The sequence below is a fragment of the Corvus moneduloides genome, chromosome 16 (genome assembly GCF_009650955.1).
Source record: "Corvus moneduloides isolate bCorMon1 chromosome 16, bCorMon1.pri, whole genome shotgun sequence".
In the NCBI taxonomy this organism is placed as follows: domain Eukaryota; kingdom Metazoa; phylum Chordata; class Aves; order Passeriformes; family Corvidae; genus Corvus; species Corvus moneduloides.
In genome coordinates, this window is record NC_045491.1 from 15,750,396 (window position 1) to 15,777,575 (window position 27,180).

Here is a 27,180-nt window from a genome sequence, read left to right on the forward strand (position 1 = left end):
GCAGAGCAGGACCATCACTTCCCTCAAGTAACTGTTGGAGAGAAGATGCTCTGCGCAATTGTTGAGTCTGTTAATTTCTAATTAGGTCTCCTTGAGGTCACTGGTTTTGTTCTTTGAAAGTTCTGCTAATTAAGAATCAGCTTGAAGAGCAATGAGGCTTAGAGGGGAGGTTAAATGATGGAAAACTGTAGTGTAGCAGTGCAGTATTCAATATTAATGTATCAGTATTAACGTTAGCCTCAATCTTAAAAAACATCACAGAATGGTTTGGGTTGGAAGGGATCTTAAATGTCATCTAATTTCAACCCTCGGCTGTGGGCAGGGACAACTTCCACTGGACCAGATTAGTGCTCTATGCACCTTGGCATTGAACACTTGCAGGGATGGGGTATTAACAACTGTTTTCATTGGTATCCCTAAGAAACCCTTTGCAAGTTAATGTTTCATTGTATTGGGCTGGTTTATGGTCCTTTTTATGGGCTTTTCTTCCCCTCTGAGTGTGGTGTGATCTGCTTTGGAGCAGGATTTGTGAGCTGATGGATGCCATGAGCACGGGATGAAGGGTGTGGTGGTTTGGGGGGTGCAGGGTGTCACACCAGGGGTTGGTTTGGAGAATCTGAGGGCAGCTGTGTGGAACTGGAGTCTGAGATGGCTGTGAACAGAGGAGGAGCTGCTGCAGGTGCAAGGTACAGACAGAGAGTTTCTGAAACCATCACCAATGCTTCTTAACCACTGGCTTTTTGCAGACTGCAGAACATCTCCAAGGAACATCCAGGTTTTACCAGAAGATTTCTGCATTTCTGACCTCTACGTGGCTTCCAGATCTCATTTGGTGGAGAGATGAACTGGCCAGTCACTTCCAAGACCAGCTGTGCCCACTTCTTCCTGAAATTCCCTCTGTCCTGCTCAGTAACATCACTGCTGTTAATCCTGACCCACAGGTACTGTACAGAAATGCTTGGACTTCTGGTAATTTTTTGGATCAGGTTCAGTAAAAGTTGTTTTTTCAGTGTTAACAGGTATTCTTATTTGCTTTAGCAAAGGATTTAAACAGAGTTGGAAAACAAATGCTTCTAATATTGGAATAGTCCATGATTCAGTTCTGTGATTTTAATATCTGTGGATTTCCAGGGCAGTGTGTGACTTACAAGGACACAGCACCTCTCCAAATTGAGTGCTTCCAATCTCCTGCCTGCCTGGACACATCTGCAGGAGCACTCACTGCTGTCTATAAGGAGAATAATAATAAACCTTTCACTTCTGTCAGATTAGCAAGTGCTCCGTAACAAATATTACACTGAATGAAATGTTACAAGAATTCCTTATACTTATTGGGGGAATTTATTCCTTGAGGGCATCCAATGTTGCTTTCAGGCCTTTACGAGCCTTTCCTACATTGGTGTAAATATTTAGAGTGGCTTTTCAAAGCAGCTTTTAATCTGACTTGATTTCTATACCTTTTGAGGGAATGTTCTGTTTATTTCTTTCCCACAACATCACCAGCCTTTGGACAATTGTGGTCGTTTCCCAACATTTTTAGATGAACAAAACCCTTGAGACACAATTCCACGGAAGGGCAATTCCTGTTCACAATGAAGTTTTAATTTTGAAAATAATGAAGCATGAAAACTTTTCTGCCATTTCAACCAGATTTGGGGATTACCATGACTCTGTGAGAATCAATGCCATGAAAGCTTAGGGGTTTAGCAGTGCACTTAGCAATTTGCCTAAAGGTTTATCCCACTTGTGTGCAGGAAAAGGAGGCTTAGTGTTGTTGATTTGCAGTCACTGTGGCTTTCAAGCAGAAGCAAGAGCCATAAAGAGTCTGACGTACTCGTAAAAGATAAATCTGCTCTATGCTTTTAAGGCATAAAATAAGGCATCATTTAAAACAGCCAGGGCTTTTATGCAAATCCCTTATTAGGGGAATTATAAATCATTAGGAATTGAACAGCAAGATAGCAGGCACTTTCTGGGGGTGGATCTTTGACTTGATGCCGTGGAAAACATGATGTCAATTTAAAAACTACATTCTCTTCCCAAGTTCAAGTGCTCTGTGCCTCCCAGGCCTGAGCGAGGCTGAGACCACTGTGTTGTTGCTTTTTTACAGAGGTATGGAATCACAGCATGGTTTGGGTTGGGAGGTGTAGATACAAAATGCTGCTAGCAAGGATTTTCTTGCTATTTTCTAAGTCCGTGAGAGACTTTTCTCTCTCACAGAAGAGGTAGCAGGGAATGTAAACAACCAAACACCTTCAGCCTTGAAAAGTCTTGTTTATGGTACGGTAGAAAAATATTTTGACAATGGATGTTTTAGGATTTTAGCCAATCACCCCCAAGGGGTGGCTGATCCTTTGTCCAATTAGACTATGAAGAAAAAAGTCTATAAAAGAGTTTGTAAAATAATTAAATAAATCAATCTTGCTGCACAATTCCTGCCTGCTGGATCATCTCTCCTCCTCCTCCCTATGGCTGCAGGACACGGTGATATACCCTGGGGCAAAGGCCTGCAGTAATAGGGAGGGGCCTTAAAGCCCATCCAGTTCCATCCCCTGCCATGGCAGGGACACCTTCCACTATCCCAGGTTGCTCCAAGCCCCGTCCAACCTGGCCTTGGACACTGCCAGGGATGGCACAGCCACATTTTTATAGCTGGTTAGGCAGAAAGGCTGATTTCCAAAGCAGAGCTCAATGAGCCATGCTCTCAGCAGGCAGCAGCTCACCCTGATGTCTGCCCTGGAGCTTTGCAAAGTGCTACCAACTGAGAATGTTCCCAAGTGTCATTAAAATACAACCAAAAAGTGCTGCATGGAAAACTCAGAATCATATTCTTTTAACTTCTTTGGTCTGAAGGTTTGGTACAAGGCCAGTGATCCATGCTTTGCTTTCTGTATGTTTATATTTGTTTTGAGGCAGCGTGTACAAAACTAAGCAGCCCAAAGAACCTGCTCCGACGTGTTGGAGGAGCATGCAGTGAATCCCTGCTTTTGCTCCAGGTAGATCAGTCTGAGAGAGAAATCCTGGCAGGATGGTGGAAGGAATGGGTGGAAATGGAGGTAGAGGGAAGCTGTTGTGTACTGAGCAGCTCTGTGTGTGATCAGGGGAGCAATTGCCAGCAGTAATTGTAATAACCTTTATGCTTTTTGTTTGTTAGTGCATGAGCCAATGTCTTGTTTTCAGTCAATTTGTCTGCTGGATTTTCTGCCTGCTCTGGACCCCAAACAGATTGCTTTGCCTGTGCTGGTTTTTGGAGGCATTTTTATGAGTGCTGTGCATAGAGCCTATTAACCTGCAGCAATTCACTCCTGACAGGAGCAGCAGCTCACAATGCAGTCATTAAAGCCCAGCTTGGGTTGGGAGTGACAACATCCCTGTGGAAGCTATTAACTGCAAGGTCCCCTGTCAGCAGATAGAGGATTTCTTCATTTTAGCATAAAATAAAAGTACTTTCTGCTGCTGAGCCTCAGGATGCAAGTGATCGCCTTAGGGATACAGACAACACATGGAGCCAATGTTGGTGCTGCTTTTTCTCCTGTTTGGTCCATGCTGGAATTCTTTTCCTGTCCCTCAGTTTTTCTGGATGCTGGGACATTTGCTCAAAGGCTGCAGCCCTTGATGGTCATCTTCCAGAGCATCTCCTTGAGCTCCCAGCCTGTGCAGGTGCCTGCCAGGACAGAGGAGTCAGGGCATAGCAGCGTTTTCAGGGAGGTTTGAAGGAAGAAGGGGAACCTCCATCCCTCCTCCTCTGTCCACAGACATCTCTAAGTCAAGGTGAATGAGATTCTTTACTTTAAGTTCCAGAAAATTGATTTTGTTGCACCTCCTGGTGATCAGTTCCCCTCGTGCTGCTCCTTTAGTAGCTTCCCTGCTCTGACACAAAGTTTGTGTGGGTTTTTTAAATAGTAGTGATTAAGGGCAGGTCTACACAAAGTTTCCTCCTTTCTTGCTTAAGCAAAGCTCCTTTTTTTTTTTTTTTTTTCTGGCTAATCATAGATAAGAATCCCACAGCTGGGTTCAGGGAGCTGAATTTGCCCCAGTACTGTAACCCAGGCCTGCTGAAAATGTCCAGCAGCACAGACTGACCTAACAGGAAGGTTTATGTGTGGCAGGGGGCTGGCAGAAAGTAGAGCAGTTCTTCCATGTGGAATTTCAGATTTTTAGGATTTCTCTGCTGGAACTGATAATAACTGTGTTGCCATAGGAGCTCTCAGACACACAAGCTTTGAAAGTTGCATATTTTATTTCAAATTCTGAAATAACCATGTAGGATACATGAGGAGCTGGACGTTGCTGCTGAAATTCGAAATCCCTGTGGAAAAGCAGCCCCGGGTGCAGCACTTGTTGCTCTGTGCACTTGAGGCACAGATTTAGAGCTCAGATTCCCAAGCTCTGTGTGCAGCCTCTGAAGAGGGAGTGGGAGGCACTTCCAGAGGATCTTTCAGGTCTGTGAGGCTCAGTGAGAGTGCTCTGAGCTCTCTGAGTTTAGACTCTGAGTGCTGTGACATTATTTCATTGACAAGCACCGTGGCCTCGGCCCTGCTGAGTTGCCTTCAGCATCTTCCACTTCTTTTAACTTCAGTGCTGAGGGAGGTGTGCTCAGGGAACTGCTCCTCATTTCCACATCAGCTTTTCACTCAGCTCTTCAGGCCCGTGGCTGTGTGGGCATTGCCTGTCACACATCCCAAACTGCAGGAACTGAGATTTGCTGTGGGTCAGTGGCTGTGCTGGTGGCAATTCTGGTTTGATTTGGGGTTATTGCCCCATGTGTTCTTTCTCATGTCATGCAGCGTGAGCAGCACCTAAGCTGGGCCATATTTTGGGGTCGAGATGCTGCCTGAGCTCCCTGGAGAGCAGCACAATTTGCTCAGCTCCCAGACCTGATCCCCACATTGCTGTGAGCTCCCAGATTTAGTTCATGGCCCGGGGCTGTGCTTTCCTCCTCCAAAGCTTGAAAGATTTGATTGTTGTGCAGCTGAACTGGGCATTAGGGAGGGATAAAACACCCAGGACAGCTCCTCTATGTGAGCTTCCCCAAAGCAGACCTGGCAGGATGAGTCCTGCAGCATTGGAGTCCAGCACTCAGCTCTGGGGCATCCAGGCTGAAGTTGTAAAGCAGGAGGTTCAAAAGGCCAGGTTCATCCTACCCTTTGCTTTCAAACCTTGCCTGTGCCTTGTCTTTATCTGAGTTGGTGAAAAGGGTCAGGGCTTGCCTGGCTGGCACCCAGAGTCTGCTGTGCAGCCTGGATCAAGTTGTCCCAACAGCTTGGGTGAGAGCACATCTGGCTGGGGATCCCACATGGATATGGCTTGTCTGGGGGAGAAATGTTTGTCCTGGGACTTCATCTATTTACATTTAGAGAAAATAATCCATAGCTGCAGCCTAGAATGGCTGATGGCTGTCTCTTCAGGAGGCAGAAGGTGGCATTCTGGCCCTGGCTGAGTCCTGCTGGAGTCTGGCATTGATTTTCATGGATCCAGGAGTTCAGGCAGCCATTGGCATTTGTAAGTAAAAGCCCCTAACCTTTAGAAGGAGGAAAGACTACACTGATGTCTACTAGAGCTGGCACAAGGATGAAGCCATAGCTTGGAGAGGAATAAAACATTACAAGTTTTCGTTCTTCCTAAATTTGACAGCTCACATTTAGATTGTGTCCATCACTCATTATTCCTGAAAAGAGCAGCTTTAAAGAACTCTCGAGCTACTCTGCTGATTAGTGCTGATGGGCACAAAGGCTGGGAGCCACTGTCTCATTCTGGCTTCTGTGGTTTAAGATATCCCCTTCCCTATCCAGAAGGGGAACAAGGGGAAGTGAGATCCATTTCAAACTGCCTGAAATACAGTCACCAGAACTGCACGTCTTCCTTGATGAGCCCTCTCTATCCCAGACTTTCTGCTGCCTGGGCTCTTCCTGTGGTGCCTCCACTTTCCTGTAGAGAATTCTGTAGCCATCTGAAGAGAACATGCACAGTGGGGAGGGAAGATGTGCAGGGAACACACTCAACATTGTGTTAATGTGGATTCCCACAAGGAAAGCTCTGCTGCTGCACACAGAGCAGGGAGAGGAGAGAATTTGAGAGTGATGCTGCCTAATTCAGGGGCAGGATTTGGTGAACCACATCAGATATTAGTCTTGCTGAGAGAGAGAGAGAGAAGTGCTTCCTCTGCTGCCCCTGATGTGCTCAGCAGGGCTGGCAGGGAGAGGTTACCTCAGTCCAGAGCTCCCATCTGGCTCTGGAGGTACTGGAAGTGCAGCGTCTTTCTCCAAGGGGTTTGGTGTTGTCTCACTGAGATAATGGCTGAGCAGATCTTTGCCTTGGAAAGTACTTTGTGTGCGAGGAGATGAGATTGTGGCGTACATGGGGATTCTTCCTGCAGTTTCTGTTTTCCTGCTGGGGCTGTGAACAACCTGGAAGACTCCTTGCAACTTAAAAGACTCTCTCAGATCATCTGGCAGCAAAAGCTCTTCCTTTGTTGTCAGAGCTGGAAACAGAAAACACTGTAAGCACCAAGAGGAGATCACGGGCTCGGTCATATTTCTGTGTGACAGTTAAATATTCATGGCTTTGCTGCAGCTCCAATCTCCTCTGAAATGTGCTTATTCTTGTTTCTGCTGAGGATTTTACAGCATGTTTTTGTTCTGCTGTGAGTTTCCTTCCCAGAACCGTCTGACTTCTTTTGGGTAATATTGTCTGAAACAAAGCAGGGGCTCGGGGTTTCTTTTAAATGCCTTTGAAAAAACTGGTGTGTGTTCAATCCCAGCTGTGGCACAGAGCGGTCTTTTCCCGTGTCTTAAGGTGGCAGAAATTGGAATTTGTCACCCAAACGGAATAAGGATAAATTGGCAAAAAGGAATAACTAAAACCAGGAGGTTGTGGATGTGCCCTCCCTCCCTGCTCATCCTGATCATGGCAGTGTGCATGGAGAGGATGTGAGTGCTGTAAGAAGCCCTGCAGACACACATGGGGATGGTTATGGTTCCGTGAGTCTGGGCTTGCAACCTGTCACAGCGTAAGTCAGAGTATCCCTGGGGCTGTGCAGCTGCTGTTGGCTGAGTGCAGGGAACCTTCCTCCCTGGGATGAGGCTTTTCCCAAGAGATGGGAGGCTGATACAGAGCTCAGAGCCTCACTGGAGAGGTGTTTTCAGGTAGGGATCAAAGGCTGGGCTGCCTCTTCACCATTCTACAGGGTTTGGGGAGTCTCCTCTCCTCCCAGCAGGAGACAGGTCAGCACTCAGAGCTGATGCACCCACAGGATTGGGAAAGGATTTATAGCTGCTGTGATGTTGGAGGAGTGAAAGGAACCAGCTCTGAGGTGAAACCAATACAATTCTCACACCTCCCCTCCTGTGGAACATTAAAAGCAGCACTGAAGTATCGTAAACAGAAATAGTGTCCAAGTTATTTCAGTAGGAGAAGGCTCCTGCAGCTGCCTGCAGAGGGTCCCTCTCTGTTCTGTGTCCAAAAGGGCTCAGCTCAGTTTTGGAATGACTGGCTCCATGCAATTCTCTCCTACATCACAGAGAAAGTGACTTTGTCCCTGGTTTTCCTGCTCATGGCATAGGAAGGCTGTGTTAGGACCTCTCCACTGGGGTGTTTTAGTCAGGCTGGACAAAGCAGGGCTCTCATCCTGCAGCCATCTGTCTGTTTTCTAATTCACAAGGAGAAGGATTTTCTGGGAGAAATAAGACTTTTCAAGCTCCATTTTCTGTTGGTTTGTGAACTCCCATTCAGGTTGGCTGCTGGAAAATAAACTGTGACAGATGACAGGAACAATTCCCACAGGCCTTGCTTCCCAGGTATGGCCACATCCCTTCTGTGGCCTTGGAGCAGCATCCTGGGATCACCACGGGTCCACAGCTTACACCAGGGTGCTCCCCTTGGATTTTCTGCCCTGTGTCCTGGAGCTGGATGATCATCCTGCAGGCTTTTATAGAAATAGAGGCTGGTGTTGGTTTGACCATATTTGTCCCTTCTTTTCCTTCTTGAACATTCACAGACATGAGGTTTGTTCAAGGAACAGCTTGAAGAAATAGGAAACTGGGATTTTGCTGCATTCCCACTTTGTAGGGCTGGTCTGGGCTCATTGTGCTGTTGCAGACAGGAGCTGGCATTGTGCACTGGAAATGGGGAAGATCTGTTTCCTTAAATCCACTTTTCCTCTGATGATATTTTCCACAGCAACCAAGTGTAATATCAGCAGTGGAGGCTGGGGAATGATGGATTGCAGGACAGAGTGGACAGATCCACTGGGAGATGCCAAAGCTCTTGGTTTGGTGCAGTTGATTTGACTGAAACAGGCTGAAAAGTGAAATCCCCAGTTCTGCTTTCAGGCAAATATCTCATGAAGCACACCAGGTAGAGGAAGGAGACAACACAAAAGGTTACTGAAGTGAAAAGGCAGTTGTCAGAGGGGTTTTAATATTCAAATGAATTTCATTTTCTGGTTGTTACCTTGAAACATTTGTGGAATGCTCTGAAGTGCCAAGCAGCACACCTGAAATCTCTCAGGTGATTACACAATTAAACAGCATTAGATGGAGCTCATGATGCAGAGCAGATGCTTCTCCTTGCAGGGTTAGCCCCTTTTCTCTCCATCATAAAAGTCCTGATGAGACCATGTTGAAAATTAATTTCTTTTTCTGTTTTTGAAAAGGTCAGTCCACACGAGCTGAGGACAAATTAACACATGCTGTAAAAGAAAGTAGAGCCTTAAAAAGTAGTGAAGCCTCTTTGAGCTACGCCTGAGTTTTAAAAGTGACTAATTTTGTTTCCTTCATCCCTGGAATGATTGCTACCCACTGTGAACTCTTCCTAAATGCATCTGTGTTTCTGGAATGCTCAGACCAGGAGCTGACAAACATGACTTTCAGGAGTTGCCTTTGTCCCTGGACTGTGGCCTCACAGAGCATGCAGTCACAGCACATTCTCCTGAGCGACACATCCTTACACTTGCACTTGTACAAGTTGCTTGCTTGGCTGCCCAGAAAAGGGATGAGAAACAAAATAAGGTGCTGAGCCTGGGAAATGCTGTGCTTGTGTTGAGCTGTGACCTAAATGCCAGTTTTTTGCCTATCCATGAGGATGTGGCACGATGAGACTTACAGATATGTGTCACTTGTAGTGACATGAACACAGGAGAAATGTGTTATTTTGGCTACAGGCATGTAGAGGTTCATGCAATCCCTTCTCTACCCTTCCATTTGATTAGTTAATTAGAGCATTGCTTTCACAAAGCCGTTTTCTGCTGAGTGCTCAGCACAGTTGTGGAGAATTGAGGTCTCAGCTGATGGATGCAGCTCCTGGTGATGTCCGTGGGTGCTCTGTGTGTTGGGGAGTCACTGGGGTGGACCCTGGGAATGCTCAGGCTCTTGGGAAGCAGTTGCAGATTCATGTTCTTGGAATATCACTTAACTGGAGCAACTGGAATAGTTACAAGAAAGCAAATTATATAAATTAACAACACTGGCCTGAGTTTAATCCAGATCCTATTTTTCCTGCTTTATTTTAAGGGACCAAGATAACATGAAAGTGAGAGCTGTCCTTTGTGCATTTCAGGCAGTGGAGAAGGTGTTTGCAGCGCCAAAGGGATTTTACTGGCAGACAGTTGAGAGTGATGACAAACACTTCCCTGACAGCAGTGCCATGGAGGCTTGCAGAGACACAGACACTGAGGTAAAGAACAACAAACAGCCCCCTCCTTCCTCACTTGGGGGCTGAGGGGGGACACTGGGAGATAATTAAGTGCCCTGGAATATTTCAATCTAGAGGTTTGTTACTGATCTTGAAGTATTTTGCACTCAGCCCTAAATATATCAGCTGAGTATTTTATGTCATCGGTATTGATGTGCTGATTGCTCTGAGCCACAGAAGATTAAACTTTGAAATGTGTGGGTTGGAGAAATTGCTACCAACCAGGTGCAAATCTGTAACAGTAGACAAAATTTTGATAACCTGAAACCACTTGACGGTAAGCCAGTAAACAGCACAACTTTGATTAAACTTGGGCTCAGAAACGTTCTAAGAAATTTCTGAAGGTTCTGGTACTGCCTGACCTTCAGTAACTGTGTGTGTTGTATGAACAAGTAGGGAGTAATTCTACTGATTCTACTGCAGGAGAAGAGAAGGTTAAAGTGATTTCATTTAGCTCTTGGTTAGGAGTGCAGCACAAAATGTACACGACCTCACTCCTGTGAGATGAGTTGTTATTGAGAAGGACAGGGCAGGGCCAGCAGCAGTAACTGGGGTCAGCTGAGAGTCACAGAGCCACAGACTGGTTTGGTGGGGGAGGGACCTCAAAGCCCATCTAGTTCCATCCCCTGCCATGGGCAGGGACACCTCCCACTGTCCCAGGCTGCTCCAAGCCCCAATGTCCAGCCTGGCCTTGGACACTGCCAGGGATCCAGGGGCAGCCGCAGCTGCTCTGGGCACCCTGTGCCAGGGCCTCCCCACCCTGCCAGGGAACAATTCCTTCCCAATATCCCATCCAGCCCTGCTCTCTGGCACTGGGAAGCCATTCCCTGTGTCCTGTCCCTCCATCCCTTGTCCCCAGTCCCTCTGCAGCTCTCCTGGAGCCCCTTTAGGCCCTGCAAGGGGCTCTGAGGTGTCCCTGGAGCCTTCACTTGTCCAGGTGAGCACCCCCAGCTCTCCCAGCCTGGCTCCAGAGCAGAGGGGCTCCAGCCCTTGGGACATCTCTATGGGCTCCTCTGGACTTGTTCCCACAGGCCAACATCCTTCTTGTGTTGGTGGGCACAGCACTGCAGGTGGGAGTCCCCAGTGCCAAGGCCAAGGCAGAGTCCAGGGTTCGGACAGTGGCCAGAATTGCTGATGTCCGACACCAGGCCAGGCACAACTCAACAAAGAGCAAAGCCAAGTGGCAGGCTGCTGAGGAAAGGGGGGACTGGCACTTCCTGAGGTTTCCCAGTGCTGGATGGCTGCATTTTCACAGCTGGCCCCATGCCTCAGAGCAGCTACAGGAAAATTCTTCCTTACTGCCTGCTGTGAGTACTGAGTTAATAGCAGGAGAGCTTGAGCTAGACAAACATAAAGAAATGGAGCTTTTATTCCTAATTAAACCACTTTTATATGATTTCAGTAAATTTATATCTTCATTTATCATGGTGGTAAAGCCTCATAATGTCTTTATGGGGCAGTAGCATTTCATTTCAAGTGTCCAGTAGTGATGGATTCATTTGGCGTTTGCTGCAGCCATAAACCTTGAGCTGGGGAAATCCTTGAGCTGCTCAACAATAAGGAGAACCATGCCTAAATTTGAGGCCAGAAAATCAGCTTGTCTGACCCCCAGCTAGACAGTTTATTATCCACAGCACCACACAACTCCCTGTCGTAAAGTGCTTGCTTTTAAAAGCAATTTGTTTCTCTGATGGGGAAAACAATAATGATTTGCTTCCCTTTTGGGTATAAACATTCAGAACATGTTGGTGTGTGTCTTCCTACATGCCAGGATAGGCTGAATTGGATTAGGCTGATAAAGAAGGCTCTGAAATGTAAATTTGGGACAGTACCAGTGATGTGTTTGCCTTTTGGTATTTTTTTAACATTGATTTTGGTGCTGTTAAAAGTACAGAGACACAACCAGTTGGTCTATTATTATTTAATCATCCAGAAAGATGGGCAGATGGTACTGCACAAAGTTACCAGCAGAAGGGAGGCACTGTGGTCTCTGCCCCAGTGGCCTTGCAGTTCTTTTCTAGTAGGTTTATGCGACAAAAGGCACAGTTATATCAGCAGAAATAGATTAAATTATAATTATCATTGATAGCTGTGATTTAGTCCAAAGCCAAGAGCCTCCTGTGTGAACTGCACATAAACAGAAACCAAACCCAAGCCTCTCTGTAGCTGTGCCAGTGCAGATCCATCCTAGGAACTCCAGGTGAGCAGCAAGGCTGCAGCTCTGAGGTTGTGGAGGACTTGGAAGCATTTCCCTCATTTTCCCATGTTTTTCTCTGGCTGTCCAGGTTGCCATGGTGTTGCTGTTTGAGGCTCTCTTCCGAAGTCCCCTGGAGACCCATCACATGCTGCAGCTGCTGCTGGGCTCTGGGCTGGATGTCTGTGGCCTCCGCCTGCTCTACCCCGGGCAGGACCTGCTGCTCTCGAGTTCAGGTGAGCTCTGCTTCTCCTCCAGAGCTTCCATGGTGCTGAGGAAGGCAAAGCACTGAGGTGAAGGGTGATGAGTGTCAGATTTGCAGGAGGGTTGCTTTATCACTTCCTGTATCTTCCCCAAAAGAAGTTATAGAATAGCTTTGACTGTTTCTTTCTTTCTGTTCCCAGTGTTGAATATTCATGAGCTGAATTTTTAACTCTTGATAAGTTTTCAGGTCTCAGATTTTAGTTGTTGTTCCTTTGCAGTGAACTTTCCCACATTTCAGCACCCTGAGCTCCAGGGACAGACTCATTTGAGTTGAACATAATAATTTAGTTCCCCACTGATACTCCTGAAAGTTTTAGCTGCAGAAAATCCAGCCTCCCTTTTCCGCAATTCCCCTGTCTCATTGCCTGTGGGACTTCAGGAGTACTGATTTATCTGTCCTGTAATTGCACTGGCTGATAAACCATCACCAAAATGTCACATTATTTAATAGAATCCTGTCTGAGGTGGGAGAGCAGCAGGATAAGGTAAATAAACATGATCTGTGGCTCTGAACTCAAATCACAAAGTCTTTAACATCAGCCACCAATGTGTCAAACATTGGCATGTACCACTCACATCTTCCTTTTGTCCCGTTTGAGAAACAGAGGTGATGCAGCCCGTCCTAAAGCACTGTGGAATATTATTGGTTGCTACTGCAACACCAGAGCAACAGGTGTGCCCTTAGCTGCAGAGGTTAGAGATTGCCTCTGCTTGTGGCCTGTGCTTCCTTCTAAGCCAGGAAATTCTCCTGGAAGGTTCAGATGTGCCACCATCTCACCCAGACCATCCATTTCTCTTGGGAAAGGCACAGGCAGGCTGAGAGGGAGGGAAATGGGCTTCCTTCTCCTCTGGCAGAAGGGGATGTGAAGATCAGCTTAATGAGAGAAAATTCCCCAGTCTCCTTGCTCCCTTTTTGCATTTGCAAGCAATAGGAGCAGACTGCCTGAGGAATGGGATTGCAGGTGCAGCTGTCTGGGTGCTGTGCACAGAACACATTCCTGGTGAGGGCTGCAGAAAGGGAGGAGGCTCCAGAAATGAATAAGGAAACCATAAAACCAGCAGTCATTAGGAGCTGACAGGCAGCAGATCTGCTTCAATGCTCTGTAGCATGCACCATTATTTAACAACATTTCGTATGAAGAGAAAATTCATTTGAGCTGAGAACTGCTGTGCAAGTTTGTAAATTAGATTTTTACCCTTAGCTTGATAACTCTATAATTATTATTTTAAATATTTACAGCCAGTTGCTCCATTCTCTACCTGCTCTGGAGCTTTGTGTTCTGCCTTCTGATTCTTGTGCAAGAAGTGACACATTTGATACAAGGGAAGAAAATCACACACCTTGCTGCTTTTTCTGACATCTGCAGTAAGAACTACAACAGAGGCAAATTTGCTTTTTCTGGGGTTACTTCCTGGGCCCCAACTATGCTGGAGAAAGGTTTGCCAGAGTCATAGGGAAAAGTTGTTGAAGGCAATAAGGGAAGTCAGGGTTCAAATCCTGGCAGAAAATTAAAGGTGGCAAATCAAATATTTGCCTGGATCTTACAGCATTGTACAAAATCTGTATTTGATGCAGAAGGAAATAATATAGAACAGAAATCCCCAGATTTCCAGTTTGTGATCCCCTTCAAAAACATCCCTTCCCTCAGGCCCCTGCTCTTGTCCTGTCTCTACTTCAATCCCCCAGCCTTGCTTGTGGTCATGAACAAGAGGAACTTGAAGTGCTGGCTTAGAGTCACAGTTTGGGCTGGAAAGGACCCTAAAAACCACCAAGTTCCAATCCCTGCCATGGGCAGGGACACCTCCAGTGCATCACTTGCTCTGTAATAACTTTTCCCAGTGAACATGAGGCAACCAATTCCTCTTTCTTCAACAGACTGCCTTGAGTAACCTCAGGTTTGCTGTTGGGTACAAGTGTGCAGGTGCTGCCAGCATCTCTCCCCCAGGACAGAGAACCAAGTGGTTCCCAGGACAGTAACCAGGTGGTTCCTCTGTTGAGGTCTGGCTCTGGCAGATCTGAAAAGAGCCCTTGAGTGGAATGAATGACTTTGGGGTGGGTTGTTCCATGTTTTACTCACACACGTGTTTGTTTCCACAGAAAAGCTGCCTTCCTCCTATACTTCAGAGCCTGGCAAGGTGCCCCCAGTGTTGGCATTAGGTGTGAGAGGACCCAAAGCCCGTGGCATCCTGCAGGACATCACCCGTGGCTCTCCCAAGGCCTGGAGCCAAGCAGAGCCTCTCATGTCCCTGCCCCTGCCCAGCCGGGTGCACAGGGAGCTGTGCCTCTGGTTTGGAGGGAGAGCTGCTGGAATCCTGCCCCCAGCTTCCAGGTGATAACCCCGGATGGTTTGGGGCTGTTGCTCCACAGGCAGTGAGCCATGGAGGCAGGCAGGCACTCAGTGCTCTCTGTGGCAGCCTTCTGAAGGTCCTGGAGCACGGGAGTGCAGGGGGAGCAATCCCTCTGCTGCTGTATTTCCCAGCCAGTTATGCAGTCTGCAGAAATCCTTCTCTCTTCTGCAGCAGATCACAGAATCATGGAATGTCCTGGGTGGGAAGGGTCCCACAGGGATCATCAATCCAGCCCCTAGCCCTGCACAGACACCCCAACAATCCCACCCTGGGCATCCCTGGCAGCGCTGTCCAAACGCTCCTGGAGCTCTGGCAGCCTCGGGGCCGTGCCCATTCGCTGGGGAGCCTGGGCAGTGCCCAGCACCCTCTGGGGAAGAACCTTTCCCTGATACCCAGCCCAACCCCCCTAGCACAGCTCCAGCCATTCCCTTTGGTCCCAGATGTGTCAGGCGTGGGACAGTTGCAGTTGCTTCCTGTTCCCTGTTCCCTGGTATCCAGGCCTGTCATTCATATTCTTGCAGCAGGATTTGGAAACCTGGTGCTGGAGAAGAGCTGCCAGGCTGTGTGCCAGTGAGTGACCCTTTCCTAGGAAACCCCTGGCTTTGCCCTACGTCCCCCCATATCAACGGGTAAAGGGATTCAGCAGGAAGAGGTTCTTTGGAGGATGATGAGAGAGAAAATGAAGGGTGGCTTATGAACCTTTACCTGCATGAGAAACTCTGCTGCAGAAAGCTCAGACAAGGCCCTGTACCTGCAGCTTCTGGAGAGGTTTTTAGGGCTCCTGCCTGATCCTGGGGGCAGGGTGGCACAGTCAGAGGCAGCAGGCTGGAGGTGAGCTCCTCCGCAGTGCTGTCAGTGCTTTCCGCGAGTTGCAAAGCTCAGCCATGTGGAATTAACCTGTGGATTGCTGTGGAGGATTGTGTGTCAGAGTTCAGCTCTGCTTGGCCACCACCAGCGACTCTCATCATTTTTATTTTTAAGATGTGAAAAAAAAATCAATTTGGCCAAGTTTCATTCTCTTTATTTGTTTCTTTTCCTCGGGGATGCTTTTTTCCTCTTACAAAGATGATGAATTCTGCTCCGTTGGTGTAACTCAGTCCGGAGCGGTGCTACATCCTAAATAATGCACTTGTCTTCTCCTAATGCTGGTAATTTGGTCTGTTGGGAGACAGGAATACAAACTGCAGCTCAGATTGCCCTTTTCAGATTAGACTTGCAAATGCTGTGGGCTCCTGGGAGTGAGCAAGCAGGATGTGTTCCAGCCAGCTCCGTGGTGGTGACAGGGGATGAGGCAGGTTTGCCTGAGCAGCCTGAGCTCACAGTCCCAGCCAAAACTGTTCCCAGACAGTCCCTGGCTTTCAACCACACCTTCTGTTCACCCTGCCCTGATTGGGTCCTTTTGGATATGCAGGAATGTTGTGGAAGTTTCACTGGCATGATCATCTCTGCCAGACTGGATCGTGCTTGTTGCCTAACACGAACCTTTCAAACTGGTTAAACTCAGCCTAAAGAACCCAAAGTGAATAGCAACTAGGATGTGTCTGTGGGTGGGAAAAGCTCTGCTAGTGCAGCCTGGCATATTTCTTGATTCCCAGATTTCTTTGCCAAGCTGGCTACTTTGCATTAGCTACTTTTAATTGAACACAGCCTCAGGGGGAGTAATATGAAAAGATACTCAATCAGAGAGACCTTGATGCAGCTCATGTCACGGACAAGGGATTGAAATGGCTTTTCCAGTAAAGCAGTTTTACCAGAGAAGCTCCTGTGGCCTTGGATTTGTCACAGAAAGTAGGTTTGAGTCAGAACCTTTAATATTTTTCATTTAATATTTATCGTTTTTCTGCAGCTCTCAGAGTCCTTCATCAGCTGGGGCAGGAGCAGATGAAGGAAAAGTTGATCTCCAGGGCTTGATGCTGCCTCGACCTCCAGCCATGCTTGTCTCAGCTACCAAAGGTCAGTGTTAGGGAATGAAATTTGAGGGTTTATGGTTCTCCTTCACTGATAACATCATCTTACACCAGCCCACCTAAGGCAATTCTGCCTCCTTGGATTGCTCAGGGCTGTGATCTGACCAGTTCTGGAGCCAGGAATGAATTTCTAGTGGGACATTGTTGCCTGAAATGAAGCAGCAAAGGAGTGGCACCACTGCATCCTCCTCATGGGAGCAGCTGCTGGAGTCCTGGGGACTGCTTAGATGTCACTGAAGGGGGAAAAAAGAAACAAAAAAACACTGCACAGGAAATTTCTGCACAGAGGGGCCTGTTCATCAAAGCAACAGTCATGTGAAGACCTAGCAGAGTCCTGAAACCGTTTGTTTATTGATCAGAGAGCATCTGCCTCTCCTGGTGAAGACTGAATATTATAATCAAGGGAATTAGATGGTTAAGGCTTCATTTAGGGCAAGACTGACCACATAGAGAGGAGAGCACTTTATGGAACTAATATCAACGGGTTATCACCTGGTTCCACTCAAATCCCCATTTTCCCTTTGCAGGAGCAGTGTTCAGCTCCTGAATTTGTACCTAACTAGCAGCAAACTGTATCCAAGTTTGCCTGGCTAAAAGGTGTTGGGGTGCTGCTGGAAAGGCCAACATCCTCTGGAGTGGGCCTGGCACAGCACATTTGGGGTGCAGGGCATTTTTGGACAAAGCTCTTGGAGCTCTTGGAGCTCTTGGCTGGTTTGTGCTGCCCCAGTTGAAGGTGGTTTCACAGGAATGAAGCCTGAGGGGAGCAGAAGTTCAGCAGCTGTCAGGGAGGAGATGGCAGAAGGAAAGCAGGATTGGAGTGACAGAGAAAGAAGGCATGGGGAATTACATTGCCAAAGGAAAGAATCCATGAGAAAAGGATGAAAGCGTAAGCCAAAAAAATGAAAAAGGAGTGGAAGGGAAGGAAAATAGAGAAGGGAGAAAGGAAAAAACCAATTTTGAGACAGTTTTTCATCTTTTGGCACATGTTAACTCAGGTAGTTTGGCAGCCAGCCCTTGGCTCTGTTATTTGGGATTGGGATTGATGGCAGCTGGTGGCTACTGATGGAATGAGTCACATTTGCTGCCTCCCCTTCCTTTTATGGCCGTTAATGATTCACATTTGCTGTGGGCTGCTCAGTTCCACCACACCACGTTCAATCTGCATGGAGCCTCAGAAGTCACTGTCAAGCTTTGCTCCTCAGATAACTTTGCTCTGACAAGAGGAGCTGAAGCTCTGGTCTGGGAGCAGACACTCCTGGGGTTTCCAGGAAAAGAAACATTCACTGACTCCTTCCCTCTGGTCTCCAGTAGCTCCTCTTGGAGACAGGAATATTTACCCATGCAGAGCAGAGGTACTGCAGCGAGGCAGACCTGCCCCTTCTCAGTAATCAGTTTAGTGACCCAAGCAGATATCCTTGTTGATTTGGGATATGTGTGTGCAAAAAGTGTTTTTTAAAAGTGTTATCAACTGGAGAGGAGCCAAAATCTTCCCACCAACAATCTTAGATTCTGACAGTTCCCATATCATGAATATGGCTAAAAGCCAGTGTTAAAGCCATAAAGCCAAGCAGAGATTTTAGACAAAGAACCACCCTGCCTGTGCCATCCTTAGTGATAAATACAAGGTTCCCCTTCTTTTAGTGCTGTTGCTTTGAACTTCCAGGCTGAGCCTTGGCAGGACAGATATCCATATCACAAAGTCTAGGGAAAAAATGAAATATTCACTGTCCTACCCTCAGAATCAATTGGGGCACAGAGAAAAATCCTCCAATCTCATTAAATGGGTTGGTTAAACATAAGAGAAATTACTGAGGCAGTGGAGAGCAAACCCATGTAGAAGTGGCACTGAGGATTTGTCTTCAGAGCTCACTCTTGGCAGCTTCTGGAGATCTGAATATACATTGTGAGAGTTAAAAAAGCTGTGTTAGGACTAAGAAAGTGTAATAATGGAGGTCATGGTAAGAACAGAGAGCTCAGGTAGATCAGAGGCTTCAGGGAAAAGTCTTGAGCTTGTCTCATAGTGCTTAAGATGTGGCTCGGGCTGCTTAGGAGGCCTTGGAGGCTCTTTCTCCTGAGCTTGCTCAAGGTTGGCAGTGAGCCTGGGATTCAGCTTGGAAAACAGTCTAAAAACCCAAGTTTCTAACCCAAGGTGAATTCCAGCTGTGTCTACCATCTTATGTACTGATTTAAGGAGAGCTCGAGCAGCCAGACGTGGTGGAAGAGGCTCAGGTAGGACAAGGCAGGCTGGTACCATCACCACGATGTCCAAGGAACCTGTGTGGCCCCAGATGGTACCAAACCAAAGGTGAGATCACAGATGGCCCAGAGCTTCAGGAGTTTGTGCCACAATACAGGTCTGGGATGAAGGTTAAAGGCAGGAATAAAGGAGGGACAAGAGGAAGCAGAAGGTGGTGCAGAAGCAGCTGCAGGCTGAGGAACACCAGTAACAGCAGAGAGGAATGAGAGCAGAGAGGAATGGCCAGAGCTGCTTCCTGCTCTTTGAAGTGGACTAATTGATCAAGAACAAGAAGTTCTTGTTGCCCTGTTTGGTCACTCAGAGTGTGCTCAGGCTTACCAGGCCTCAGTCCTGCCCTGAGTGCTGGGGACTGCTCCCACAGCCCGGCAGTGCTGACACGCTGCGTGTGAGCAGCTCCAGAGCTGGGGAGACAGACTGGCTCATCCCATTCGATGATTCATAAAGACATTTCTGATGATGCCATAAGCTGTCCCACTCTAGGCTGGCCTTGGATTGCAGTCATGATGAGCTGGATGCAGCAAATAAACCGTAAACCACACGGTCACTGTTCAGGATACAGCTGTTTGCTTCAAGGTGGAGGCAGCTGCCGTGAGAGCTGCCTTGCATTGATGCCACAGCTCCTGTGACAATAATATGCTATTTTTCTTGCCCTTTCTTTGATCTAGGGGACATCATTCTGCTGGTGTCACCTGTGGTACCTCCACGTGCCTATGGGGCTGTGCTTTCGACCTGTGCTCGCCGGGGCTTTGTGCTGCAAGGACTGCGCCAGCTCCAGCTGTCAGCACAGCAAGCCCTTGTGCTGGGCATGACACCAGGGCAGGTACTGTGCCCTCTGTGCCCGGGGTTACCCCTTGTTCTGCAACTAATCGTGCCAGCACTCCTCCAGTAAGTGCTCAAGGACACCCATTCTCTCTTTTCCAACTCTGCCTGTTCCTGTGAGTGGTGCTCTGGCTGCTTTCAGTGCTGGCTTTTTCTCTTGCAGGAAAATTCCACAAAGCCTTGGCCTCTCATGGAGAACAGGAGTGTAAATTCATCATCCTATTCCTACTAAAACAAACTTGAATTTTGCCATTGATGTCAGAATAAGCATGAGCTGGCAGTAGCCCCATGAACCAAAATACCACACTCTGATCTGCAGAGGTGGCTCAGGAGAAGAGCCTTCACTAACAGGCTGATATTTGGTGATGTACTCCACAGTCCCTCTGGGCATTTCAGCATGAAGTCCCCTACTTCAGTGCATTCCAGATGGGTTTCAAAAAGAGCTTGCAAAAATAACTTTTTTTTTTCCTTCGAAGCTCTGCCTAACACGGTGATGGGTTTGAGGTAAAGTGTACTTGGCATTTTGACAAGTCAGCCTAAGGAAACAGCAATAATCACAAATGCAAGGTTGCAGTCAAACTTAACATGTGCAAGAAGTCCAGTGCTGCACTTCTTACAGTATAAATCCCACAGGAATCATATGGCACCTTCTCTCACAAAGGAGTGGACCTCTCACTTCAAGTCATCGTGCTGAGGGTTCTTTGCTATGTCAGTCAGGAAATGCATAATTTTGCAAATCAAACTCAACAAATCCCCTCTTTTCTGCTCATTCTGTGATCAAGCCTAAGGAATAACAATGTCCCTGCCCATAGTATTTTGTAGAATGTATATAACCTATTTATGGAATACTACAGCCCAGACAGCCAGATATTTGGAGCATGCTGCTAAGTGACCATTAAGGAGTTAACAGCAGCAACCATGGCTCCAATGTGCTGTTTGGAGCTAAAATTTCTGAAAATCATCCCTTCATTTGGGACTCCAGATAATCTTTGAGTGACTTAAGGATGGTACCACGTATCAGCTGAGTTACAGCTGCTGTAGTTTTAGCCCAGCCCAGCTGCAGGGCAGAATGTTTTTGTGTTAAGCCTCTTCGCTGAGTTTAAATTAACTTTCTCTGTCTCAGGAAAAGATGATGCAGAACACTCAGATATTGGAGATCTGTGGCTCAGTGGGGAGCTGTATCTTGTTATGCCATTGTAATTTATCTATTTGCTTGAGCCCTGTAGTAATTACATCTGGATTTAGCAGTCCAATCTGCCCCTCATTATTTCAGATTGCTGTCTTTTGCCCTGGCAAGAGTTCAAGCTCACCTGATGGTCCTGCAGGAGGAGAGGTCCCTGCTGGAGCCCGCAGACACTGCCTGGTGTTGCTGCTGAGGAAGGAGAACGCCAGGCATCACATCCCTGCCTTGCTGACAGGTAATGCTTGCCCTGCCCAGCCACCTGGGAAAGAGGGTTTGCATTTCACTCTGTGTGAGTTCCACATTAGCAGTCCAACCACAGCTGTGCAGTGCAGGGAATCTTTATCGGGAATATGCTCATGTTGCTGTAGGAATCTTCACACCAACGTGTGAATCAGTCACTACTACACATCCAACAGAGCTGCCTGACCTTTGCCAGTTGTTTGATCTTTAGCTCTGGAGTCCTCTTGAACTTAGAATCACCAAGCAGTTCCTCATGGAAAGGGCCTCAGAAGGCCTCTCATCCAACATCCTGGTCAGCAGAGCATCAGCAATGAATTCTGTCAGGATGCTCAGGGCTTTTTTTCAGTCAGGTCCTGAAAATGTGCAAGGACAGAGATTGTCCTGCCTCTCTGGGTCTTTGTTCCACCATTATGGGAAGTGGTTTTCCTTTACGTGGAGTTGTAACCTCCTGTTTGGATCTGTGAGCTTTGTCACTGGACACTTCCAAGCTGGGCCTGACGTTGGCATCTCACACCCAGCACATGGAGGTTGTTGGGGCTGTCCTGTTCAGGGCCAGCAGTTGGATTCCAATGATCCTTATGGGTCCCTCCCAGCTCAGCCCTTGCTGTGATTTTATGGCTTCAATCACCTCCTCTCAGAAACTCTTTTTGCCCAGAGAGGTAGGGTAGCCAAAACACAGCTGTGCCACTGAGCCTGAGGGCAGCATCTGATCTTACCAACCCCAGCTTCGAGTCCTGCATCCTTGTGACTTCCAAGCACCCCAAAGGTGACTCATTTTGTATGAAGGAACTGCCAAAAACCAGCCAAGTTGCTGCCTTAGATCTTTACTTGAGTTACTGTTTTCTTAAGGATCAGTTGACATCGATCTCAAGTGGGGAAGATCAGAGGCCACAGCAGTGGTCAGGAAGGAACAGAAATCCTGCCCTGCTTGGCTCTTCCCAAGAAGGAGTCACTGTGGGTGACCCTTCCATCCCAAACAGCCCACGATGGAGACATTTATCCACGGCCCAATAGCTTCCTTTAATCTACCCACAACAGGAAAGAACATTCAGAGGTTTGGGGGGGGAAACAATGACAATTCAAATAGTCCTGGGCTTTTTCTCCTGAGACTATCACAGAATGTTCTGAAAACGTGTGCAGACACAGAGGATTAATCATGGCTCAGTAATTACAGCCCCGTGTCACCTGCTGCCTCTGCACCCAAGGAAAGTTGCTCATTAAAAAGTGCAGTTTCTGCTGCTTCCCTCAGTGCCACAGATGATGTTTTGTGTTCATGTTTTGCACGGGGAAATTTCCACTTGAAATATGGGGCTGGACCAAAGGGTAGTCTGCAAAGGTAAAATATTGTCCCTCATGGTTGAGAACGCAGGGGTTTTCCCATTGTTTGTGACAGATTTTGCAGATGCCTCTTTCCATGTGTTCTGTGCTATTTTCATCAGTCCTGTACTTCACAGCTGATTCAGAAAGACACCTTAGTCCATATTCCAGAGCTCTGGAGAGGGGAAGCTGATATTCTTTCCACACAAGCTTTGGTTTTGGCCTCTGGGAAGTGATGAATAGCACTAAGATTGGAGTAGGGTAAATACCTCACTGAGAAGTTTTGCATTTGTAATCAGTATGAAAAACAGTTGCCCCTTCAAGGTCTTGAACACTGTTCAATTTTCAAAGCAAGTTAAAATTCAACAATTATTCCTGAAATAGAGCAGATAAATAGATGGCTGAGGATCTGTGTCCTGAGGTTCAAACATCATACATTTTTGTCCCAGCTTTACTTTCTGCCATGCCCTGAGTTTGAATAAACAACAGGCAATACTGCTGTGACACTGATGGCCCATTTTTGGTGCCTCACGCCTTCTGAATTTTGAGAAGCAGGTGATTGTCAGTGGTACATTTGACATCCAAGCTTTGCCATCAGCCTCTAGCACCAATAATCCATTTCCCATGCTCCACTACAGTGAATTTTTGACAGGCTTGTACGGTAGGAAGCAATCAAATGTGTACAAAGTAATTTAAAAAATAACAAGCCTTTAAAACTGTGGCCTGAAATATTATTACAGAAGGCTGAACTAATTGTTGTGCAAATGTACTGTATGCAACACCTTCATGCACTGCCTGTGCACAGCCCAGCTCTTTGGAGGGAGAATGGGAGCTGAGAGATTGCTGGCTTTAAGCACTTAGTGTCTGTAAAAGTGGAGTGGAACAGGATGGAAATCACAGCAGCAGAACGTGATGTCTCTGTTCAGGCCTGTCACCCCAGCAACACCTCCCTGCCCATGAGGGCCCTGTCGGATTACAGGACTTTGGCCTCATGCCTGGAGGTGTGAGACACCATGAGGGTCTCCACATGAGCACTGGGCTCAGATTTGGGACTCTTCCTAGTGGACACCACCTTAGTTCAGATATTTATTCTACTTCAGGAGCCCTGTGGCAGCATCTGTGCACTTGTTCCACGTTTCAGTTCCCAGCAAGAGTTAGAAGGGGATAGAAACAACTGGGTGCTGCTGAAAAAGCCAGAGAAAGCTGTGGGCCAGCCTCAACTTTCAAGAGCTCCTTGCCCCTTTCTAAGTGGTCCACGTGATTTTGAGTAGAGGAGGTGGTTCAGTGGCATTTAGTGACTCGGGTCAGCTCAGTCTGTGAGGGAGCTGCGGCCAGTGACTCAAACATTTGATAGCAGAGTGTTTTCATGTCAGGCCGAGCAGAGCTCTGCATTCCTCACATCTCCTGCTGTTCTGAGCACAGGGCTGATGGAGGAGCTGGCAGAGCCAAGCCTTGGCAGCGGGCACAGCATCCCCCCTGCAGCTGCTGGACCGGACCCCTCCCTGTGCTTCCACGGGGCTCCGTACGCCGAGGCCTCGCTGCAGAGCCTGGGTAGGTCAGGGCTGGGGAACTGCTCTGTCCTGGCTTTTATGGGATCAGCCACTCAGGGAATGCTGTGGGGTGGGAGGGACCTCCAAGCTCATCTATTCCCGTGGGCAGGGACACCTTCCATGAGACCGGGTTGCTCCAAGCCCCATCCAACTTGGCCTTGGACACTTGCAGGGATGGAGCAGCCACATTAACAAGGGATTTTCCTGAATAAAACCATTAGGAATACGCTTTTTGTCTGTAATAGCTCATTTACTGTTCTGCTGCCAGTCAATCACAGTAACTCTCATGGAAGAATCAATGGAAATCAAAATGAAAATACCTTTTTAAAGTAAATTAAAAGATACATGCAAAAAGGAATTATTGAAATGTGACACAATAACGTCCAATTAAGCCTTAATTAAGATAATTAAAAGATTAATAGCCAATCAATACATATTTATTGCCACAGTTTCAAGAGAAGTCAAAATACTAAAATGAGATAAATCGGTGGTTGTGTGTAAAATTGGAATGTGCTGAAATGATAAATGCTGGCAGCTATGGTTCTGTAGGTGCAGAAAAGGCGTTTTTCAATCTCATTTTACTCAGATATTCTTAATTTCAGTTTATACAGTTGTATTCACTTTGGTAACTCGTTCATTCAAAGCTGGGAGATTGATAGGATTTCAAACAGCAAGGAAATGGGTTTTCTGTTCTTAATCTATGACTCACATGGGCAAGTCTTAAACCTCCTAGTTCTGTACACTTGGAGTAAAAAAAAGCAGCTGTTTATTTCACTAACTACGGGTTGTGGGTTTTTATTTGTTCAGCAAGTTAATTTAGCTTAATTTAATTGTTTGAAAATTTGGATGCCAGGACTTTGAGTTAAAATATATTGCTCTCCAAAACCAAACTGACACTAAATCCTATGGAAAAATAAAAATTAAATGCATGTCATTCACCATTCTCTAGCATCATGAAATGTTATGATATAGGAATAAGTAAAGAAATGTTTATTGATATAATTGGTTAAATAATCATGTAGTAAATCAGTATGGAATGAAACAGGGATTTCCAATGGGCCAGGGATTCTCCAGGCTGTGCTGTTCCCAACAGGACTGTGGATATAAGCAGTGTTACAGCAGTCCCCAAATCAGCTCCCAGCTGTGTGCCCTGCAGTGTCCTAGAAAGCAAAATCAGGTATTGATTTAATGTGAAGTCAGTCATTAGTTATCAACCCAAAACTGGTGCCTTAAATCATTTTGGTACAGATCTATCAACTCTGCATAATGGTGTGAATAAGGATATCAGAATTACAAGGGAATATATTTGCTTTACTCAGCAAAATGTAATTCCAGGGAAGGACTGGGACTAATTAGAGGGAGTTTGCTGTGTTAATATTCCTCATTCAGAAGGCTTTTCCTGAGCTGCAGCGTGAGCAGACAGTGAAATGCTGGTTGAGATTTACACCATTCCTTCAGCAAAAAGTCTGAGATCTGTTTTCATGGGGTAACAGTTTTGTTTTGATGCTCTCCTGAGCAGGAGGAAACCTCAGCTCGGTCTCAGAGCCCCATCACATTCCTCTGGATTTTCTCTGCCACCGAACTTACACTGCTGAGCCCGGGATGGAGCAAGTGGTGATGCTGACAGTGGTTGGGATGCAGGCTCTGAAGAGTGCTGGAGAGCTCCTGCAGCAGATCCTGCTGCCTGGCCTCAAGGATCAGTCTCGGAGTGCAGGTGATCCCAGCTCTTGGGCAGGGCTGGAGACCTTGGGCAGGAAAGTTTATCCTGGGTAGCTCTTTTTAGCATAGCAGGAACGTAATGGAAAATGTGGTGAAGGGGCCTCAGGAAGAACAGGTTGCTTTGTTACCTGCCTAAAGAGCTGAAGAATTTATCTTGGTTTGTTATGGGCAGGGTGACATTGCTTGTCACAAACAGCTCAGGTGGGCATCATTTGCTTCAGAGAGCATCAAATGAGTTCTGAGAAGTGCTTGGGCTTGCTGAGCTTTTATGTAACACAGAGCAACGTGTCCCTCCCTGAGCACTGGCAGGTAAGGCTGGGCTGGAACTGGAACAGGAATTTGGGAGTCTCAGGCTCTGTTGTGTCCAGTGACAGCCCTGGTGAGCAGAACCAAGGCGCTTCACGCTCCGGTTCCTGCGTGGGAGGAGCAGCGATGCCATCCCCACACTGGGTGCTCACACAGGCATGAAAAGGGCTGTCAAGCCCTAGGCAGGGCAGGGAGTTTATGTAATTTCATGTGCAGGTTGCACTGAAGTGTGATAACACAGGAGGTGTAGGCACAAAGGGCACAAGTCTGCCCCGGTCTCACACTGTGTTGTATCCAACTCCCCTAAAACGATGTCAAAATACTACTTGAAATCCTGTGATGTTCTGTATCCGAGATCTGAGCCAACAGAAATTTCCAGCACTCATGGATTGAGCCCTAAGTACCTTGCTACATAGTCAGAAGACAACTTTACAAACCCAACAACATTGAAACTACTTTAGAGACAAGTCAGCATTTTGTTGTATTTATTACTGTGATGAACACTGCTTAAAGCATTACGAGAGGTGCTAAAGGATCCGTAATTATGGATTATGCTGTGCCAAGCCACACTGTTATCAGGGTACTCTCAGTGATTCCCTTTCAGCTCTCCTCCATCAGCTGCGCTCTCTAATCAAATCATGGCACTTGCTCCCTGTGGCTCCCTGGTGATTTCCCAGATAGCCCATTTTTTGTTCTTCACTGTAATGTCATTTCTTAGCACTTACATCTTGTGGGTGTTCCTGGTATATTCCTGTATGTGCATTAAAGTCTATTCTGGATGAAACAGAAGTCAAAACAGCCTTGGAACTTGTGTAGGAAAAAAATGGATGTAAACTAAAGTGTTTGTGTCCAAAAGAAAGCCCAGCTTCTACGAAACACAAGCTGCTGTCTGGTGCTAAACACATTTTTCTTGACTTGCAGCAGAGCCTGATTCAGGATTTGAGCTCCTAGGGCTGAAGTGGCTGCCCCATCTCACTCGGTGTCAGGCCAGGGAAATAACCCCTTTTGAGGCTGGAGACACTCACTGGCAGAGGAGCCTGGACACGCTGATGTCCAACCCCGTCCTGGTGTGCGCGCTCCGGGGCATCGACGCCTTCCGAGCCCTGGGAGCTGCACTGGAGGGATGGACACAGGGCAGGGACAGGCTCAGCATGGGTGACAGCCTCCCACAGGCAGTAATGGCCTTGACCCCAGAGGTGACCTTCAGACAAGCCATCCTCTTCTTCACAGAGGCAGATTTTGTAACTGGTAAGGCACGTTTTTACTGTTTGTATTGTCCTCGGGGTGTGTGGGAATTGATTGAACTTGGACAAAGGAATCCAGTG

General features: G+C 47.1%; 1 protein-coding gene across 1 annotated transcript in view; it reads left to right on the top strand.

Moving 5' to 3' along the window:
- C16H16orf71 (chromosome 16 C16orf71 homolog) overlaps positions 1-27,180 on the top strand; it is an 89,108-nt gene that overhangs the window by 34,228 nt on the left and 27,700 nt on the right. Inside the window, exons 13-22 of the mRNA XM_032126365.1 lie at positions 747-941; positions 9,556-9,672; positions 11,976-12,120; positions 14,247-14,478; positions 16,344-16,450; positions 19,387-19,541; positions 20,814-20,958; positions 23,703-23,831; positions 25,350-25,544; positions 26,777-27,103. Of these exons, the coding sequence (XP_031982256.1) occupies positions 747-941; positions 9,556-9,672; positions 11,976-12,120; positions 14,247-14,478; positions 16,344-16,450; positions 19,387-19,541; positions 20,814-20,958; positions 23,703-23,831; positions 25,350-25,544; positions 26,777-27,103 (1,747 nt within the window). The remainder of the gene's footprint in view (positions 1-746; positions 942-9,555; positions 9,673-11,975; positions 12,121-14,246; positions 14,479-16,343; positions 16,451-19,386; positions 19,542-20,813; positions 20,959-23,702; positions 23,832-25,349; positions 25,545-26,776; positions 27,104-27,180) is intronic.